This window comes from Alexandromys fortis, unplaced genomic scaffold (genome assembly GCF_014885135.2).
Source record: "Alexandromys fortis isolate MF-2015 unplaced genomic scaffold, M_Fortis_MF-2015_v1.1 scaffold_190, whole genome shotgun sequence".
Classification (NCBI taxonomy): Eukaryota; Metazoa; Chordata; class Mammalia; order Rodentia; family Cricetidae; genus Alexandromys; species Alexandromys fortis.
The window spans coordinates 1,040,728-1,061,547 of record NW_026068059.1 but is presented as its reverse complement, the minus strand read 5'-3'; the positions used below and the strand labels follow the sequence as shown (position 1 = coordinate 1,061,547).

The 20,820-nt window shown below is 46.1% G+C and overlaps 1 protein-coding gene across 1 annotated transcript in view; it reads left to right on the top strand.

Moving 5' to 3' along the window:
- Tecta (tectorin alpha) overlaps window positions 1-20,024 on the top strand; it is a 69,780-nt gene extending 49,756 nt beyond the window's left edge. Inside the window, exons 13-23 of the mRNA XM_050120078.1 lie at window positions 1,009-1,392; window positions 3,511-3,797; window positions 5,325-5,620; window positions 8,789-8,899; window positions 10,018-10,220; window positions 11,423-11,586; window positions 12,020-12,268; window positions 17,219-17,381; window positions 18,405-18,492; window positions 18,766-18,882; window positions 19,558-20,024. Of these exons, the coding sequence (XP_049976035.1) occupies window positions 1,009-1,392; window positions 3,511-3,797; window positions 5,325-5,620; window positions 8,789-8,899; window positions 10,018-10,220; window positions 11,423-11,586; window positions 12,020-12,268; window positions 17,219-17,381; window positions 18,405-18,492; window positions 18,766-18,882; window positions 19,558-19,661 (2,166 nt within the window). The 3' untranslated portion in view covers window positions 19,662-20,024. The remainder of the gene's footprint in view (window positions 1-1,008; window positions 1,393-3,510; window positions 3,798-5,324; window positions 5,621-8,788; window positions 8,900-10,017; window positions 10,221-11,422; window positions 11,587-12,019; window positions 12,269-17,218; window positions 17,382-18,404; window positions 18,493-18,765; window positions 18,883-19,557) is intronic.
- The last annotated feature ends 796 nt before the right edge of the window (window positions 20,025-20,820 follow it).

Below are 20,820 nucleotides of genomic sequence, written 5' to 3'. Positions count from 1 at the left end.
CCCAATCTAGAGCCAGTACAAGGTTAAGGCTATAAACTCTATCAAGTAGAATATTGTGTCTGCAGATTGCTTCCCATCTGGGGAAGAATCTAAACCAGTGTCTCATCCGTGAGGAGACCTTGTGCCATAGGCATTTAAATGATTTTGTGTAAAGCCTCTGAAGGAGGCTGAGAGGCTCTTCTGTAAAACTAACAGCGGTGAGCATATATCTGGTTGTTACTTGATGCTGGGAAATGTGCTTTATATGTCGTGTTTAGTTTGACCTTCACAACTGCCCTGTGAGATGTGATTATGATCTCCAGTTCAGATGAGCAAACTCACTATGGGAGTTAGTGATGATTCCCAGATGGAGTATACAGGGTGACAGGGCTGGGACTGACTGGCGAGTGACCTGATCCTAGAGCTTTCTTTTCATAGAGGGAAAAAAAAAAGACCTAGGTGTTGGCTGGACATGTCACCTTTAGAGCCCCGGGAAACGGAGGCTCTTGCAGTAGAGGCAAATCAGAAGCAGGGGGGATTGAGGGAAGAGCTCCTAAGGGTGAGCCTGGGGAAATGGTGAAATGGCTGCTCATAGGAGTTGATTATTATTTTCTTTTGAGGGTTGAGATTTAAAGCACGGGTCTCCCATTCCCGAGTGAATTTAAATTTCATCTTAAAGGGGAGTCTATATTTCTTAGAAGCATGATTCTCAGGCTTAAGAAAATCTACAACGCATTTTTCCTCTTCACCTATCTCCTCTAACAGCTGGCTGCACATTCGGGTAGGCTCTGATTAGTTCAACAACCCCAGCCCTAGAGGTTCAGAGTTCTCGATTGAAACCAATGAAGTCTAAATTGCGTATTCTTTGGCTTCTGAATTGCATCAAAGGGATATGTGTTTGAATCCAGGCAGCCTCCCTTTCCCTTTCTAGTGAAACACCAGCGCTATGAAAGGGAGGCTAGGCTGGACTCTGGGGTCTCCAGGGCATTCTGAGGTCACAGTTTAACTCCAGTGGCACCTCTCTTCCAGCCCAAGCAGCTGTTCTGGAATGGAGACTGCACGAGGCGCTGCCGCTGCTTCAGGCGCAACCTGATCCAGTGCGACCCACGCCAGTGCAAGTCAGATGAGGAGTGTGCCCTGCGCAGTGGGGTGCGTGGCTGCTTCAGCACCAAGACCTCCTACTGCTTAGCGGCAGGGGGTGGCGTCTTCCGCACCTTCGACGGTGCCTTCCTGCGCTTCCCGGCCAACTGCGCCTTCGTGCTGTCCACCATCTGCCAGAAGCTGCCAGACATCTCCTTCCAGCTCATCATCAACTTTGACAAGTGGTCCTCGCCCAACCTCACCATCATCTCCCCTGTCTACTTCTACATCAATGAAGAGCAGATTCTCATCAATGACCGCAATACTGTCAAGGTTTGATTCTTAAGAAATGTTCCAAGGGAGCCGGGGCTTTGATAGAGGGCTGTTCGTTGTAGTTTATCCCAAATAACTGAGTTGCAGGGTAATAAGGGATTGCTCCAAGTATCCTACCCACGGCCACATTTTAGAGAGTTGAAGCCCAAAACTCTTGCGGGCATAAGAATAGGCCACTGCCTCTGTTACCCATGCTTTTAAAGGCCTTGCAAAAAACTTAGCGTCTCAGGCTATATCCACAGCAGGCTGGCAACTGGGCTCCAGGTGATAAAATGGTAGATAAGCCAGCTTTTACTCTGGATTAATTTCTAAAAGGCATCTCATTAAATTTTAAGAGCCTTTACAATTATTCCTGACGTTGCCCACTTATACTAAGACCAACCCTCATTTCTGCCACGCATTCCCTAAACAGAGAAGGCAGGCATTTATTTGTCTATAAAAACAATGATGCGAATAAAGCCAAGGAGAGCAGCCGCCTCCTCCAGAAGCCCCATGATGACATTCCAACGGAAAGAAAATGTCGAATTTATCTTAGGTTGACTCTTCCTTAGGGTCATTGCCTTGGCTGTTAAAAACTTTAAATCTAAGACCTGTATATAAACACATGTGAAGGGCCCGCTTACCCCCCAAAACGAATATTTGGTTTAAATACCATTACTCATTCCACATAGGAAAATAATGAAATAATGAACTATTGGGCCCCATTCTGCAGCTAGACCAGACGGGCCAGATCAGGTTGACCCAAAAGATGGAGCCAGGCTCCATTACAGTGAGCTCAGGTACGAGGTGGGGATGTGAGGAGGAGAGCCCCGTGTACATGTTCTGGCCTTCCACTACCAGCTCAGCTAAATCTAGCATCGAATGAACCTTTATTTAAGGAGTCATCAAATAGTTTGGCATATAGTGCCAGGCAAGAGACTGACTTTTTGCAAGCTTAAAGGGAAGAATCTGGGTTTTACTACCGGCTTTTAACTTCCGGGAAAGCTGCAGCTGGGTTTGAAACTCTAATTCCTCTGGCAAAATGGCTTGCAGGGACACAGCTGCGCTGGTGGGAACACAGGACGAGGTGAAAGTGACCCTCAGGAGAGCCACACAGACACTACTGCCAAGTAATACCCCAAGCCAGTCAAAAGAAAAGGCAGGATTTTTTTTTTAAAGCCATCTTTTTTTTTTTTATAGAACATTACTAATAACTAAGGGTGGTGGTGGGGGGATCCAATTGATTTTGTAATCACATTTGTAAGCACAGGAAAAACACGTTATATCTAATCCCAAAGGCTAAGACATTTTATAAACCAGGAAAATGACAAATGCAGAAAATACCATGTTTATAAGACAGCAGGGAAGACCTGAGGTTTGCACATTATAAATAAGAAAGCAATAAACGTGGCAGCTATCCCAAGATCCATTGTAACCATGTTGGACTCTCCTTAGAACAAGATTATGATGTCATTTTCAGTAACTGGTAGCTGCTGGGGAAGGTTTAACACAGAAATCTATCCATTCAAGGAAGGCGTACTATTCTGATGTTTTCTTCCCTCTTAACTTTTCTGTTCCTACAGTTGGCTTCCTTTCTGGAAACCGCGGGATAAGTGTATATTTGTAAACTCTAGGGCAGGGGTGGTGAGTCTATAGCCTGTGACCACATCTACTTGCAGTGTTTGTGTGTTAATGCACATGTATACCCGTGTGTGCTCTGGTGTGTGTGGCAGTCGGAGGACAACCTCAGGCGTCTTTCCTCAGGTTGCTCATATTTATTTATTTGTGTGTTTGCTTGTTTAGTTATTTATTTATTTCGGAGGTGGGGTCTCTCAGCTGCCTGGAGCTTGAGGAGTGAGTTAGACTGGCTGTCCTACAAGCCCCAGAGATTCTCCTGTTTCAGCCTCTCCCCAGCTCTGGAATTACAGGCATGAGCCACCATGCCCATCTTTCCCACTGTGGGTTCCTGAGACTAAAAGCATTTCCTCATGCTCTTGAGGGCAGCGCTATGCCACCTCACCTGTCTGACTTTGTAAATAAAGATTTATTGGAAACTAGTCACTCACTTTGTTACACTTTGCTGAAGAGATGGGCCAATCCATCTCAGGTAAGGACTTCCTATCTCTCTGCATCTAATAGGTGAACGGCACACAAGTAAATGTACCATTTATAACTGGCTTGGCAACCAAAATCTACAGCAGCGAGGGGTTTCTGGTGATCGACACCAGCCCCGACATCCAGATATACTACAATGGTTTCAACATCATTAAAATCAGCATCAGTGAGAGGCTGCAGAACAAAGTGTGTGGCCTCTGTGGCAACTTCAACGGGGACATGACTGATGATTATGTGACTCTGCGGGGGAAACCAGTGGTGAGCAGTGTGGTGCTGGCCCAGAGCTGGAAGACCAATGGCATGCAGAAGAGGTGAGTGTATCCCAGTAGTTCAAACCATGGCCACGGACTCCTTGCTCCAGTCTCCCTACATGCATAGGAGGTGTGAACGGGGCGTGTACTTCCCTTAGCATCCTTTCCCATCCTGTCATGCAGAACTCTGCGTTTGGCCTTTGGAGTCTAGGTGCATTGGAGGACCCAGTAAATTTTCCAACTGCAGGAGCGGGGTTTAGATGATAGAATTCTAAGCTGTCCTGTGATCCTAATCTCAGCCACTCAGAAGACTGCGCCTGGGACTAGAATCTGAAGCTGTCGCCAGCTATCTACCTGGGATCTAGGATCCCCTACTGGGAATGCAATGGAGAGATGACATTGGAGAAAGGCAGCCCTTTGCTCCCTAGTGCTAAGGCTGCTCGGGTAACCTGCAATCTTCCCAGAAGGCTTCACTGATGTTGTGAATCAAGAAAGTCGTTCTGTAAACATGGGCCACTTCCCCTCTGGCCAGCTGAGCCGGAGCTAAACACGGTATCGCAGAGGATCTTGATTTAGGGTCTCCCTCAGCTGCAGAATCATGCGGACACCTTTCTGGCTCTGTGAACACGTTTTCTACTTCCTGACATTTCTTTGCTTCTCCAAGGGCCTGGCCTCTTCATGCCCCTACATGTCAGATACCATCTAAGTACCCAGCTATAGAAAGGGTGCTCCAAGCTTCTGGCCTTGCCCTAAGCAAACGCTGAATAATATATCATGTCAAGATGATATGTAAATGATTCTGTAGCTCAGTGGACCTGGAGCTGGGAAGGACCTTAGCATCTAGTTGGGTATCTCTCTTTACTTAGAGAAACATTCTAAATGGCTCATTTGCATGAGGAGGTCCTGGGAGTGCCAAGCCAGGACTAGATACCCCTACTTCTAATTTGCTGCTGCCTTTCCCTCTATGTCCCACTCAGTGGCTCACAGGCAGCACAGCTGCTTTTGGGCATTTAAGCTATTCCCAGTTTCCCACGAATAAGCAAGGCTCTAGGCCCCCAGAGAGGCTCTGTTTCTGTTTTCATTTTGTTTTGTTTCCTCCTGCCTTTCTTCGGTTTTCCTGCTATGAACTATCTTCAGCTGCACACAGCTCTCTTACAAATATTTTGCTTTTGATCTCTGACAGCTAAATTGGAACTGGCTAGAAGCTCCTGAATTTCCCCCTCGTTCTTTAACTCTGTAGGCATCGTTATTGTCGGTATCGTTATTCTGCCAATATGCTGTTAACCATTATTGGAACTATATTGAAGTGCGAATGGCTGCTTTATCAATACCTGTTGGTTACTAATCCATTCTGGTATTTTATCTTCACTCTATCCGAGCGATACGAACAATCGGAATTGTTTCACTTTTTTTTAAGCGGGTAGAGACGGTTGGAATCTGACTTTCCCAAGGTCACAATGCTAGTTAGTTGGCATCTGCTTATCATATGAGCTCCAGGCCTAGCTAGCCCAGCAGGCACGACAGACGTGGTCTTACGTTCTGTGGGCGAACTCAGACGGCGGTTTCCGCTTCCTGCGTTCTGACCAGACCTCTCGCCCCCAGCTGCAACGAGCTCCAGTTCTCCCAGTACGCAGCCACGTGCGACAACGTGCACATCCAGACCATGCAGGGGGATGGCTACTGCCTGAAGCTCACCGACATGAAGGGCTTCTTCCAGCCCTGCTACGGCCTCCTTGATCCCCTCCCCTTCTACGAGTCCTGCTACCTGGACGGCTGCTACAACCACAAGAAGTTCCAGCTGTGCGGCTCCCTGGCCGCCTACGGGGAGGCCTGCCGCTCCTTCGGCATCCTCAGCACCGAGTGGATCGAGAAGGAGAACTGCTGTAAGAGAATCCTTTTCTCTCTGTGGGCGCTGTGTGGGTGGCACTGCTCTGATGTCGGGTCCACCCCACCTTTCCTTACCCATCGGCTCCCTGAGGAGGTGAGGAGAGTGCTGTCGGCTGCCCCCAGAGTCAAAGAAGGGGCATATCCAGCGGGGGCTCTAGGTGGGAGAAACTGTAGTCTAGTGACTTGGTGGAAGGGCGTAGGTAATTTGAGACTCCTGGTTGCTCTTAGTCCTCAACTTAGCTCCGCCATGACTTCCATAGCAGAAAGGGGAAGGCATTGCCGGTGGAAAGATGAGCTGGTGTGTACTGGCTCTATCTGGCTTCAAAGGAAGCTGCAGATGGGTGTCTGTAGGGTTCATACATTAAACTAGATGGTGAAATAAAAACTTCTGCTTCATGTGCTGTGTTCTGTAGTCAGAAACTTCAGCGTATGTAGTATTTCCATGTTTCAGCGTGTTTACCCTCTTAAATAAATGAAGTAATTCTTTTTTTTTCTTTTTTTGAGACAGGGTTTCTCTGTAACTTTGGAGCCTGTCATGGAACTAGCTCTTGTATACCAGGCTGGCCTCAAACTCACAAAGATTCTCCTGACTCTGCCTCCCAAGTGCTGGGATTAAAAGCATGTGCCACCACTGCCTGGTGAAGTAATTCTTAATATGCAGACACAAGTAAGTGGGTAATAAGTATAGGTGTACCCATTATATAAATGGCCATTTCCATCAGTACAGTATGATGGTGTGACCAACAGAATATGTATTTGTAGGCAGACACACAATACCAACCCTGAATGCATCTAAGAGCCAGTAGGTTTCCAGGATCATTTCTAAAGCACACACGCTTTAGTGAGTCTGTAGAGTAAATATGATTAAGTGTTGAGGTGCACTCAGTTCAGAACCTAAAAATGATGTAGTTAATTAAAATATGTCTTTGGTGATTTCAGAAACTGCTAAAAAATTACTAGTCTGTTGAAAAATCTGTTTGGTAACTCAGAGTTTACTGTATTCAAAAGTAAAACATTTTAAACAACTTAAAAGTTAAGTGTTTGAATTTTGAAATTTGTTTGGCTTTTATCTGTACACACACACACACACACACACACACAAGCTTCTTCCTGTCAGAAGGTGTTTATACCTTGTGTGTCAAGTGGGAGAAGGACCTCTACATTTTGGATGAGCTCTTCTTCCTGCAGGCCGTACACTGGTCATCATTTCTGTTCTCTTTGGCCAGTCTCCTATGGAATTGGCCATGGACACTCTCTGCTGACTGCCCTCTGTGTGCTTGTTCCTGTGTCAAATATTGAACACATTGGGTGAGCAGAGAAAGGTCTTAAAAACAGAAAGCCTTTTCAGAATAGACACATCTAAACAATGCTGATGGCTTTCCTTCACTCGTCTTTCTAGAAATTAAGGCATGATGCTGAGCCATCTCTCTACTCTCACTGTAGATGGAGACAGCTCATTTGTCTCCCAGTTGGCCAAACCCAAATAATAACACTGAAGCTATATTAATTACAACACTGCTTGACCTATTAGCTCAGGCTTCTTATTAACTAACTCTTACATTAACCCACTCCTATTATTTTGTGGTTTACTGGTAAGGTCCCAGGTCGTCTCTCTCCTTCAGCAGCTACGTGTGTCTCTATGACTCCATCTCCTTTTCTCCTCTATCTTTGCTTGGAATTCCCACCTTGCTCTTTTCTGTCCTGCCATAGGCCCACACAGCCTTTTTATTCATTAACCAATAAAAGCAACACATATACAGAAGAACTTACCACCCCATCTCACCACATACAATTAGTTACTCAGTAGCAGGGATTGACATCCACATTGAACAAGGCGTGTATGTGTTGAAGACTGCATTTTAAAAATATTTATTTTTATCTTATGCACATGTATTTATCTATATATATATGAATGCACAGCATGTATATGTCTAGTGTATGAAGAGACTAAAGGAGGAAGTTGAGTCCCCTCAAACTAGGATTACAGATGGTTGCGAGCCATTATATGGGTGCTGAGAACCAAACCTGGCTCTCCTAAAAGAGCAGCAACTGTCCTTAACTGTTGAGTTATCTTTCCAGGCCCTGAATTTTGTTATTAACCTTATTTTTGTTTGTGTCTGTGATGATCACTTAAAAATCTACTTGCTGAGTAGTTTTTAAGTTCCCAGTGTCTTGTTATTGATTACCACCACATATGCAGTTGATCTGAGATGGTTTCTAAAAACTGACATGCGTGACCTTTCTAAGTCCCATAAAAAGCTCCCGGAGTAACTTCCCTCATGATGGGCAAGTGTATCCTTAGCAAAAAGCTATGGCACGTTGAGCAAGGCTCTTTCTCTCTTGGTTGGAAGTATATTCATCATATAAAGAATTAGTCTTTTAAAGAGAACACTTTCAGTTAGCTAGTGTCAAAGGGACGATGAAGAGTCATGGCTTACAGGAATATTGTTCATAACAACAGGCTGGTGTTTTACACCTCCTAAGCTTCCACATTACCTTATTCCTTGTTCCCTTTAGCAAAATGGTACAGTTGATTGAATTGGAAAGTGATGCATAGTTGTTGATGTTTGGGGAGAAGGTGCACCGTGAATCAAAGAAGTCTCAGAGGAGGGGCTTCTCTACGATCTTAGGAGTCCTAAGATTTTTGTTATTGATAAATATTTGTTGAGCACTGTCTAGGAATTGGCTGGATGCTGGAAAGCAAGAAACAAATTATTTGGATGTGAATTTTCTATAAATATAGAATTACAATATGTATAAAAGTAATTACAATATGTATAAAATGTACTGTGATATGGTATGGTGGGTATAGAATTTATAGAATTACTTGGTAGATAAGTCTGGTTTTTATTTCTACAACTTACCTGCCTGGATGATCTTGGGTAAGTTGGGTAAGTTTGAGCTGTGAAACTTGGTTTCTAATACTCAGCTTGAAGAGCATTTGTGAGAGTCAGTCATGCTAATTCATGCTAAGGCATAGTGCAGAGTCACAGTAAACATACAATCATGAGTACTTGCCTTTACTTCCTGGAGGTCACCCTGCTTGTCAGCTTTCCTACCTGACCGGTCCCTACTGAACTGTGTGTCAAATCTGGAGTGTAATCCAATGCTACTGCGTGTAGGTGTGAAAATCAAATTGTGTGTTTCTGTGTTTTCCTTTTTAGCAGGAGTGGTTGAAGACCCCTGTGTGGGGGCGGACTGTCCCAACAGGACCTGTGAGCTGGACAACGGAGGAGAATTGTGTGGCTGCATTGAGCCGCCCCCATATGGAAACAGTGAGTGGCTAATGCATCTCTGCCCAGAAGCTCTAATGAGGAAGCTTATCAAGAAAAATGCCAGGGAAGGGGCTGTGTGCCCACCCCGCGCTGTGCTAGAAACCCAGAGCAAAACCTCCAGGGTCTGGGAAACAATTTGACAGGGTCAACGTAGGCTGATGATCTTTTCCTCATTGCAGTATCCTTTTCAATACATCCTGACATGCAGATGCGTCAATGAATAGAACTAGTCATTCCCACATGAGTCCAAGTAACATCAGACAGATCCAAGTTGCTCTTTTAGACTCCCAAATAAGTAAATGGTTTGATGCCAACAAGAAAGAATTAGAGAGCCAGGTGCCTTAATATGGACTTCAAGCCAGCTGTATCTGGCCCAAAGATATTTGATACTAAAGACAGGGCTGCAATGTTTGATGTGAACAGCAGATAACCAGCTGACCTTAGTTCCCCAAGGTTAGAAATAGCATTGTCCTCAGCAGAGCCCACCTGGATGCCAGCTTGAAGGGGAAGTGCTTTGTCTTTTGGCTTTACAATCTTTTTTAAACCAAGTAACTCACAAGCACATGCTAATATTAGCATCATTCAAAGATAAAAGCCCAGTCGACTAGAATGTTGCATAGGAGGAAACATGTTCACCTAGGCATGCGAAAACGTTTCTGTTTCTATAGTGCTTACATACTCAGAGAAAAAGCCTTCTAGTGGAGCTCACCCGGACTCCCTAGAGGTTCTGGTAGGTGGTAGGGTCAGGTCAGCGCTGCTTTCCCTGAGGCATCAGCTCCCCAGCCAGACCACACTGTGACAGATTCTGTGTGTCACTTACAGAAAAGTACCTGCCACCAGCCTGTGTGGGAGGAAGGCCTGGGTTTCTACAGAGAAGACAAAAGACACTTTATTAGCATTTTTATCTTTTTAATAAGCCTCCACCAACGCCCAGGTTATTGCTTCGAATGAATTCATGTACTCAGTTGGTGTGATCAAAGTGTAATTAGAAAGAATTGCAGCCTCTGAGTGGAGATTGCTTCCTGCTTCTAAAGAAACACAGCCATGGGGGCCCCAGCCCACCCGTGTGGCAAGACTGACTCCCCCTGACAGGCGTGTCCTCCTGACTCTTCCCACAGACTCTCATGACATCATTGACGCAGAGGTGACCTGCAAGGCGGCCCAGATGGAAGTGTCCATTTCTAAGTGCAAGCTCTTCCAGCTGGGCTTCGAGAGAGAGGGTGTGAGGATCAACGACAGACAGTGCCTCGGCATCGAGGGGGAGGATTTTATCTCCTTCCAGATCAACAACACCAAAGGGAACTGTGGAAACATCGTGCAGGTGAGAAAACGGGGCGGAGAGAGCATTTGGCTGAGGCAGTGTCATCTCCTGGAGTGTGTTCATTGATCATCCTTAAAGTCAGGGCAGTGTGCTTAGAAGAACACTTATTGATGAGTAGCGGAGCACGCATGCAAAAATCAAAGACAGAAAGAGCGATCACCATTTGGTGCCCAGTGGTTGAGTGAACGGAAAACGCATTCTGAGTGGGACACTTCTTTCCTTGGTTGGCAATGCCCACTGCAGTCCTTTGTTCTATTTTTTTTAAAGATTTATTTATTTATTATGTATACAACATTCTGCCTTCATGTATGCCCACACACCAGAAGAGGGTGCCAGATCTCATTACAGATGGTTGTGAACCACATGTGGTTGCTGGGAATTGAACTCAGAACCTCTGGAAGAGCAGACAGTGCTCTTAACCACTGAGCCATCTCTCCAGCCCTCCTTTGTTCTATTTATCTGCAAGACTTTCGTTACCTTTCGTATGTGTCTGTTGTCTTTCCAAGTAAATAGAGCCTGGTCCAGCTGGTTTAGGTCATAAGGATGCCAGTTGAAGAAAGGAGTTGGCGGTATAAATATAGAAAGGCCCCGACTTTTAGTGTCGGGGTTTCCAGCACTTGGTTTAATGAAGCATCTCACGTCATCTCTTGTTTCTTCCTATGACATAACAAAGTGCTTTCATCAGAGGGAGAATGGGTTAAGGAGGTGAAACTCACTTGTCCAGTTGGTACTTGTAAGAATACCTGAAAAAAAAAAAAAGGTTTGTTAGAAGAGAGATTTCAGGTTAAGGACTGAAAAGGAATTTCCGATTCAATTTATGTTCTCTGGGCATTGCCAGTATCTCATGCGCTCCCTACCTAAGTCCATGCTCTCCCTACCTGAGTCCATGTTCTCCCCAGCCCGAGTCCATGCTCTCTCTAGCCCGAGTTCCAACAGATATCTGTTTGTAGTTGGAATTCAGTGGCACATGGAATCTGCCTCCTGCGGGCACTCAAGGTTATCAGACTGAAGGGCACTGCTCGTATCTATGGCAATACTTCTTTCCCCCAGTTGGTGCTGAGGCTGCTTCCATGCTGATGTATTCTAGCCTCTGGGTTTGGTAGGGAACAAAGCCATTTCTCTACCATTCCGGGAGACAGATTTGAAATGCTAACCGCGTGCTCCCGTATTTTAATGATTTCTGACCTCCCCTTGATCTGCAGTCCAATGGCACTCATATCATGTATAAAAACACAATCTGGATTGAGAGCGCCAACAACACGGGCAACATCATCACTCGGGACCGCACGATCAATGTGGAATTTTCATGCGCTTATGAGCTGGATATCAAGATCTCCTTGGATTCTGTCGTGAAGCCTATGCTGAGGTAAAGAATTTCACGGGCTGCTCTTACGCTTCCTCTCTCCTTGACAGCTAAGGTTAGCAGCCTCAGAATAGCTAGCATTTGTCTTTGAGGCACCAGAGAAAATATAATTCACGTTTCCGGAAACAAGATGCTCTCGACTCATGACGGGAATGCTTCGCTGCTGAACTATGTGGCGCAGTAACTACCTGTGACCAATGAGTGTTGGAAATTTGGCTCCGGGGACTGATAAATTGAATTTTTTATTTTATTTAATTTCATTTAAATGTAAATTGCCCCATGTAGGGACTAAATTACTCAAGGCAGCCTTACACTTTAGGCCTGCTTGCCCTGCCTTCCTCTACGTTTTAGGTTGGAAAACAGCAGGTCATTAAATAAATAACAATTTTTTTTGGGGGGGGGTTCTTCGCCTCACATGTGAGTCTTTCTTTGTTAGTGTCATCAACCTGACAGTTCCAACTCAAGAGGGTAGCTTCACTACCAAGATGGCGCTCTACAAAAACGCCTCGTACAAACACCCGTACCGCCAGGGGGAAGTTGTGCTGACGACTCGCGATGTTCTCTACGTGGGGGTCTTCGTGGTTGGAGCTGACTCCACACACTTGATCCTCACACTCAACAAATGCTACGCCACCCCCTCCCGAGACAGCAATGACAAGCTTCGGTACTTCATCATTGAAGGAGGGTAAGTGGCCGCGGCAGCCTTGCCATTGGCAACAAGCTCAGAGCCTTTAACGTACCATTTTCTGTATTTAAGAGTGGGAATAGCGCTAACTTCTGTTGACACCTACCAGTGTTTTATATGAGCAGATTCCTCTCTCCCATACCCTGGGAGGTAGACTGTATAAGATCCAGCAACTCTCCAAAAGTCACACAAGTTAGGGGCAGATTCCCTGCACGAGGCATTTACTATATAATGCTTTAAATAAGGGGTCCTGACTCGCTCTCTTCCGCCTTCATTTTGAGAGGAATCTGGAATTCTGAAAATGAGCATTTTAGTGAGAGTGAGTGGCGGTCCAGGCCTGTGGCAGGTGCGCGAATAGTAAAGAAGGGAGCAAGGACAGCGCTCGTTCGTAGAGCTCTCTGCCAGCCCGTGCTAAGGCTCGAGAGCAGCTCCCAGTGCCAACAACAAGAGCAACAGCAATAACACCAAAAGTAAAAAGCAATTAGGATATCATGATTCCCCGTTATGGAGATGGGACACATTCCAAGACTCCCGGTGACGTCCTGCAGCCGTAGACAGTTCTGATCACACGGCACTGTACCCATAAGAAAGTTGAGCTTGTAAATTATGCCCATTAAGAGATTAACGAGGATAGCTAATAATTAAAGGAGCTGCTGAGACAACGTAGAGTAATAGAAGTTGTGTGAGCACGGTTTCTCCTTCCAAGCATCTTACTTAGTGCGCTCACCCTTCATCTCCTTGTGATGATGAGAGGAGGCGGTGCTGATGCGGTAGAGGAGGGAGGTGGACAATGCAGGCCCTGGGACTCAGCTTCAGGACTACAGACAGATGACTAGCGCACGCCCTGGGCTCCCACACTAATCAGTCTGACGGCCGAGGTGGCTACCGAATGACTGCTGGGTAAGTACCGTGCACAGCATGGACACACAAGAAGACGAAGGGATGATTGGGTCCTGGCTTGCTGGTGCAGGGCTTCGCCAGATTCCGTCGTAGTCCTCGGAACGGCATGCAATTTCAAACCTCATAAATTATTTCTTAGTCTTTCCACCTAATATTGTTGTACTGTGATTGCACGTGAATAACCAAAACTATAGAAAGTAGGACCGTATGTCAGAGGGGGTGTCTCATGCTCACCGGGCTTCTTCATCCTTGCTATAGTATGCCTGCCCCTCACATATTTCCTGAAACATGGTTACCCAACAAAATTTGTCCAATTAATGAACGAGAAAGCTAGACCAAACAAGAAAGAGTAAGAACATGGGGTTGCTTGGCAATTTACACCTATACTAATAAATTTCATACTAATTTATTTTATTATCATGGTATACTTATGCAAAAAAAGATGTGCTTGCTTTAAGTGTAAAATACAATGACGTTTTAGTACACCAGAAGAGTGTAAACACCCCACCGTCTGACTTTCCAATACTTTCGTCACCACAGTACAAGCTTTCTTAATTGGAGTGACTACATTAATCAGATTTCTTTCAATCTGGTAGAAGTCAGTGTGATTTGGCTTACACTAAAATAAAAAGGGAATTTACTGCTTATGAAACGCAGTCACGGATGAGGGCTGAATGTCAGGGATGATCGGATTCAAGGAGAGGTCAAGGCTCTCCCGTTTTTTCTCGCCTTCACCTGTCCGTCTGTCTCTGCCATTGGCCCAGTTAGGCAGCTGCTGGCTATCCTGGCCTCACATTCTGTCACTGCTGTCCTCACTAAGAACGGGGCACATCTAAGTCCAGATACGTTCATATCAGATCTCCCTTATTGGGAAGAGACAGCATTGAACTTCCCCGGCCCTGGTTGCCACCTACCTCAGTGGCCTCGGTGGTGGGGAGTGCAGCTCTGGAAGTTGTCATTAGCTTTGTGACTACAAGAAAAGGAAGGGGAACTCTGAGAAAACGGGGAGAGGCCCCGGGAAAGTTGTAAATGTCCACGATTTTGCTGATAACACAACCTCGGAGAAGTTAGGTAGAGATCACCCAAGGCCACCAACCAGCAGGAGGCAGAGGGGTCATTTTAGCTGTCTGAACACGTAGTGACCTCTGTGCCCTGGGTGCTACCGAGTGCACTGTCCAGGTGCGTTGTGGAATTTCTCGGCAAAGCCCCACTAAAGCCTTCCTCTTTCTGAGTAGATGCTCAGCCCTTCAAGAGCAGAGTGGGGACTTGGGGACTGCTAGGTGTCTCAGTCCTTGAAGACAGCATCGACAGCAAGGGTTTTTTTCCCTCTTTTCCCGTGTCTCTTCCCTCTCCCTCCCCCTTTACCACCTTCCTTTATTGAAGTAAAGAAGCTAAGACAGGATCCGTGCTCCAGCTACAAACCCAAATAACAAAGTTTAGGTATCCTTTGAAGGACGACGTGGTATTTAGCATTTTAAAAATTAGTATTTAATAGACTTGACCCAGAGAGGGAGAGCGAGCCAGCAAGCATGTTCATAAATCTCAGCTTACCCCTGGGTCTGTCTAAATAAAGGCCTTCAAATTAAACCATTGTTATGTGAGAAATTCTCTCATCCTCAGAGAGAACTGGAATTCATCAGTCCTAACCTTTCTACGAGGCATGTGCGTATTGTTTTCCCCCCACGCTCCCAATGAATTCATGGGGAAACATGCTCAGCTTAGTGAATGAGCAGCAAAATGGACCCTTCATGTACTGGGGGCAGCTGTTCCTCCCCAGCGAAGTGGAAGATAAGAGACAACATCACCTTCTACTACCAGCTCAGTCATTTGGGGATCCAGGCTATGTCCTCCCTTCTGTTCAGGTGTTTCGATAGGCAAAAGGACAAGTATTGATTAATAGTCTTGGCTTGTTTGCTTTCTTCTCCCTACCCCATCACAATGTTTTTATTGATTATTTGGGAATTTCACATAATGTACCCCAATCACACTCACTTCCTAGTCCTCCCAGGTTCATCTCCTGACCCTAGTTCCCTCTCCCAAAAGAAGAGGAAGGAGAAGGAGAAGGAGGAGGAGAAGACGAAGAAACACACACACACACGCGCACACACACACACACACACACACACACACACACACACACACACTGAGTCCAATGTTGCCCATATACTCACTGGAGCATGGTCAAACTCCCAGGGGCCAGCTCCTTAAAGAAAACTGAGTTCTTCCCCAACCCCCAGGCAGAAGTCATCAACTGGGAAGAACTACATCTCAGCGTCCCTGTCACAAACTTTAAGGGCTCTCTTGTCCATGATCTACACTGCCACCAGAGTCCTTGCCGAGTCCATGGTCTGTGCTGCTGCCTGAGGCTTTGTGGATGTCTGTGGGGTCCACACTGTTGCCAAAAATCGTGATCCGCCCTCCCGCCAACCGGAGCTGGCAAGGAATCTTTGTCTGTAGTGGTATTGGGAACTGCATGCTTACAATTGAGAATGGGAGACACTGAAGGACTCTGTGACAACCCCCTACCCCCCCAAAGGAACAGTCTAGACAGGACGCCATTGGAAAGAGCTCTTAAGAATTGTTTGCTTGCTCTAATAGAGTGTCCAGACAGCCGTACCTTTTGCTCGTTTGCGTGACTTTCTGATACCTAAACTTTGTGCCTCCACGTATAGAGAGAGAGGAGGGGGCCTGTCCTAAGAGGGAAGGTCCGTGTGAAGACTGGGAGTCTGAAAATCCTTGAGCTGACTCCGATCCTCCCAATGAATAATAATGACAAAGAAAACCGTGGCACACTTAGCCTTTCTTTCAAAGCGTTTAAGAGACTACTGCTCCAAAAAGCCAAGTTGCATTTTGTCTAATTACGGAAACTAATAGGTGTGGGAACACTGAAGGATAACTTCAATTTTTAATTTTCCTTATTGCTGAGCTATTTAATCCAGTGGACTTGGGGGAAAGAAACGAGAAAGAAAAAGAGACACCTTTTAAGATCGTTATCCCTTAAAAGTCTTTTGGCTCTTCTGGACTCACAGTGACCATGGCACTTCCTTCCTCCCTTCCTCTCTTCCTTCCTTCCTCCCTTCCTTTCTCCCTCCCTCCCTCCCTCCCTCCCTCCCTCCCCCCCTCCCCTCATTCATCTATTCAAAAATGATTTTCGAATATCTGCCATGTGCCCTGTGGTATGGCGGAGCCGCGGTGGTGACTGTGACTCTCTCCCCACACTTGAAGGACTCCACAGGACCCTGCTCTCAAGTCCGGGAAAGGCTACCTGTTGCTGCCTGGTTTCGGCATGCGCATCAGAGATACTTCCATGGGAGTGGGTGCTATAGGTTGGGCCCAGGAAAAAAGAGCAGGAAGGTCTTCCAGTGGGGAAGACCTCACTTGAAGACACGAGCAGAAGAGACTATAATGCAGCTGGGAACTTTTAAGTGGTTGTGGGAGGAAAAAATCACCATGCCTGTGGGGGGATGTGCTGGTGGTGGGAACTGGGTTTTGGCGACACAACAAGAAGCCAGGGTGGTAAGGAAGAGGCAGTCCCCCACCACCAAAACAACCCCTGGGAGTCAGCCATCCTGCCCCTCCTTCCCTCTAGCTCCTAACTACTTCAGTGTGGGAAGAGTCCCCAAGGGATTTGAATCAGGGCCCCTGCCAACATCGATAATTAACTGGAGAAAACAGAGGAAGTGGGACTTGTGTTTGTTAAATTGTCTCCTGTGGAACACGGCGCTGTGAGGGGGCGGACCGAGTTTCCCCGAAGTGTTGGGAAATTGAGAGCGGTCCCCGCAGACATTTCATTGGTTGTTGCTGTTAGGTTAGCAATTCAAGGTGGCAGTCAGTGTTTCAAAACAAACAATGAAAATAGGAGGGAGTGGTAATAAACGGCACACTGGAGCAATCCAGAGGTCACTTTCAAATGCGAAGTCATTCTTGGTGTTTATGGCCATTTTATATAAAATGTGAGAAATTGAAATAAAGATGATGATTAACCCCTAAGAGAGAAAAAAAAACCAACCAAACGAAGCTGGAGTCCATAATTTTTTTTTTCCTGAATAGGTGTCAGAACATCAAAGATAACACCATTGGCATTGAGGAGAACGGAGTGTCCCTAACCTGCCGTTTTCATGTCACTGTCTTCAAATTCATCGGAGATTATGATGAAGTTCATCTTCACTGTGCAGTGTCCCTCTGTGACTCGGAAAAATACTCCTGCAAAATTGTAAGTGTAAAAAAACGATGTGCTCAGCCTTTCTCTAGCTGCCCCACGGTGACTGTGGATGCCCTGTGGCAGCGTTGGAGGCATCCAAACACCTTAAAGGGTGGGTGGTCATATTTGGTGCAGAGTGTATAGTGGAATGATCTCCACGTAGTACTCAGTCTCTGAAATACCACAAGGTTATTGACTTCGCACTAGGCAAGGGCTCCTGGAGCCATTGACATCTTGGATGGAGCAATGCTATGAAGGAGAGCTGAGCTGTGTAGTGTAGGGTGCTAAGAGCATTATGGGCCTCTAGAGGGCAGTAGTATTTCCTCTCCAGTAGTAACACTTTGAAGCTGTCTCTAAGAATGTCTATACCCCGAACAGACACGACTGACGTGGGTAAGGACCGTCACAGTAGTCACCAGCAGTGTATTGTTGGGTCACGCATCCTGCATTGAATAGCCCATGGGCTGAGCACCACAACATCGGTACTCAAACTCAGAATTCAATGCATCCAAGTGCTCAATAGTTCATCAGATCTGCACTACCATCTACCAGTCTGGAACCGGGTGGGATTGCAGACAAAAGGGCAAATCTATCATCTCCTCTATGCCAGACTTACATCCTTACCATGATGGCTATGTCCTCGAGATGTTATTGCTCTAGATTCTTATTCCTCGTCTTTCAGGTTTCATCTTTATGGTTCCCTCATGTTTACAGAAGCAGGATATAAGTTATGGTCAGAGCTACTATCAGATGGTCCTGCATACATTAGTATCAGGCGAGAGCCAGCAATTTTCATTCCTGAGCAGAGCGCCTCTTTGAGTCTCATTCTAGTGTGGAGAGTATATTTAATTCTGCTTGACATAAAGCCTCGAGTCCCAGTGGGCTCGATGATCAAGAATGCATTGGTTCTAATTAATCTGAGCAGCGATAGTGCTGGAGGCCGAAGCCGCTGTCTCTCTTGGAGGTGGAAACATGGTGAAGAATAAGTTATCAGCTTAATTGTGTGAAATCCCCCTCTGGTGTTCTGTCTTTCAGAATTGCCCGCAAAATTCCAGGATCGCCACAGATTATACAAAAGAGCCCAAAGAACAGATCATTTCAGTGGGACCTATTAGGAGAAAAAGTATGTATGTTCCCTAAAACACACTATAAATTACTAAGACAATGGGAGTTCAGGGCTCAGACGAGCCTCACTTGTGACGTGTGTCTGGTGGATAAGGGGGCGACACCGGAGACACCAGTATGAGCGGACTGCCTATGTTCTCCAGGAAAACCTTTTCATTGGGTTTTAGCAACTCTTTCTTGCTTCCTCTCCTTCAAGCCCCCGACCCTGCCTTGATTCTGAGTTGCAGGGTTGGTGTTCCTGTCATCAAGTCTTCCGTGTGTTCATTTGCAGGGCTGGACTGGTGTGAGGACAATGGGGGTTGCGAGCAGATCTGCACCAGCCGGGTGGATGGGCCTCTGTGCAGCTGTGTGACTGGCTCCCTACAGGAGGACGGCAGGAGCTGCAGAGGTGGGCCTCTTCTGAAGGGACGGGATGCTAGGTGACCTAGGAAGCTCCTTTGCCATGAAGAGAAACTGAACTGAAGCCCACTTAGTGTCTTGTCTGTGACAGTCCCAGAGAAAGACAGGGGACACCCAAGGAATTCCAGCACCCCAAAGCAAACAGAAAAATAAACAAACAAATAACCCCCCCCACCACCAAAAAAACCACCACCAACAACAACAAATACCTTGGGCCACTGTTCTTTCCTCTAAAAGATGTGGACAATTAAAATTGATTCAGTAATTTCTAGGCTATATGTTGACCATAAAATTTCAGCCAAGCCCCCTTGCACTGAAGTTAGTAGTCTTAGGTGGACATGGTGGCACATACCCGAAGTTCCAGCCACTGCAAGGCTGAGGCAGGAGGCTCATAAGCTCCACATCAGATTGGGTTGTACAGTGAGGACCCTAGCTCAAAGAAACACAACCAGACAGAAAGTCGATAACCTTGGCATCTGATTTCTCCGGTCTAAGGAGCACAGGGCTCTCTTAAAGGTTGGATTTATTTGCTTTTTTTTTTTTCTCTTTCTTAATCAGGGCCATTTGGATTTTCCCAAGACATTCCCTTTATTTGAGTGCTGCTGGGCAGGTCTGAAGCCTGTTGAACTGACATGTTCTTGCTATGCTTCTTTTCTGTCCACAGCCTCGAATTCTTCTGTCGAACTTGAAGTCTGGACGCTTCTTCTCATCGTGACCCAGTTTTCGCTATGGCATTTTGTCTATACATCAGGCACGACCTCACAATGAACTCACGGTGCTTCCTTCAGTCCCTGTAGGTATAAAAAGTGTGTGTCCCCAAGGCCAAACCTGTTTGAACGTGTACAGCCTCTCAAACTCACGCCACCTTCCCCCAGCAGTCAGATATGGAGGACACTGACTTCCATGGTATGCAATGGCGGCTTTTCAAAATGAATTGGGAGAAAGCATACATTTACCCTAAACGCCCATACAGTTGGCACTGGGGACTGTGGTTCAGGCCAAAGGCCAGTCAGGGAAAGCCTCTGGTTATAGAAGCCTGATGAGAAAACTCAGTCTGTCCCCTGTGGTTTCTGAACCCCTGTGGTTAGAGACGGGCCTATTACTGTAACTCTGACTTAAGCTATGACTCCCTCTAGGCAGTCCCTCTCCTGTTCAGCAGTGTGATCTCTGATGTGCAAGCCCTGCCCACTGGTCACACTTAACTCCTTCCCCCCCTTGCTGCGGCCTCCACCTTGCCATACCAGCTTCAACCACTGGATATAATGTTTGCAGACCTGGAGAACCTCACCCAACCCATCCTGACCCTTAAACCCACTCCTTCACTTTTTACAAATCAATCAAATAATTTTTAATGTGTTTTATCCTTAAATAAACTTTGCGTTCGAGTATTCTCATGATTTGCGATCAAGTTCCATATGTAGACTAGTAGCATGCTAGGACTGAACAACAGAAAGGAAGCAATAGTAGCCGCTGGACCAGGTGAGCATCGTCAGCCAGAGCTTTAATATGTGTGTGATGTCCTTGTTGGTTCCCACTCACAGAGCATCCTCAGAGCACAAACGTACTCGCCGAAGAGAGGCAAGTAGCATCTTCCTTTGTACGTGGTGCATAACCACATACAATTATGGACTACAAGATAAAGGGCTTACTAAATCTATCCCGGGGGTACCTCCCTTTCAAAGGCTAGAAACACAGTAAGCCATACTTCAAGTTTGTTTTGAAGTTATCTTGGAATCAAATCTATGGCAATTAAATTTTTTTTTTCTGGAAACTCTGAGAAGCTGAGGGAAAACGTGTGACCTCTTTGTACATGGGCTCTGAGCAATGACTGTCATTTCACATGTCAAGACACCTGCATCTCCCTGCCGCTGAGCTTGAGGAAGCAAGGTGTAGTCAGAAGCTGCCCTGAGTTGCCTCTGTTGGCAGG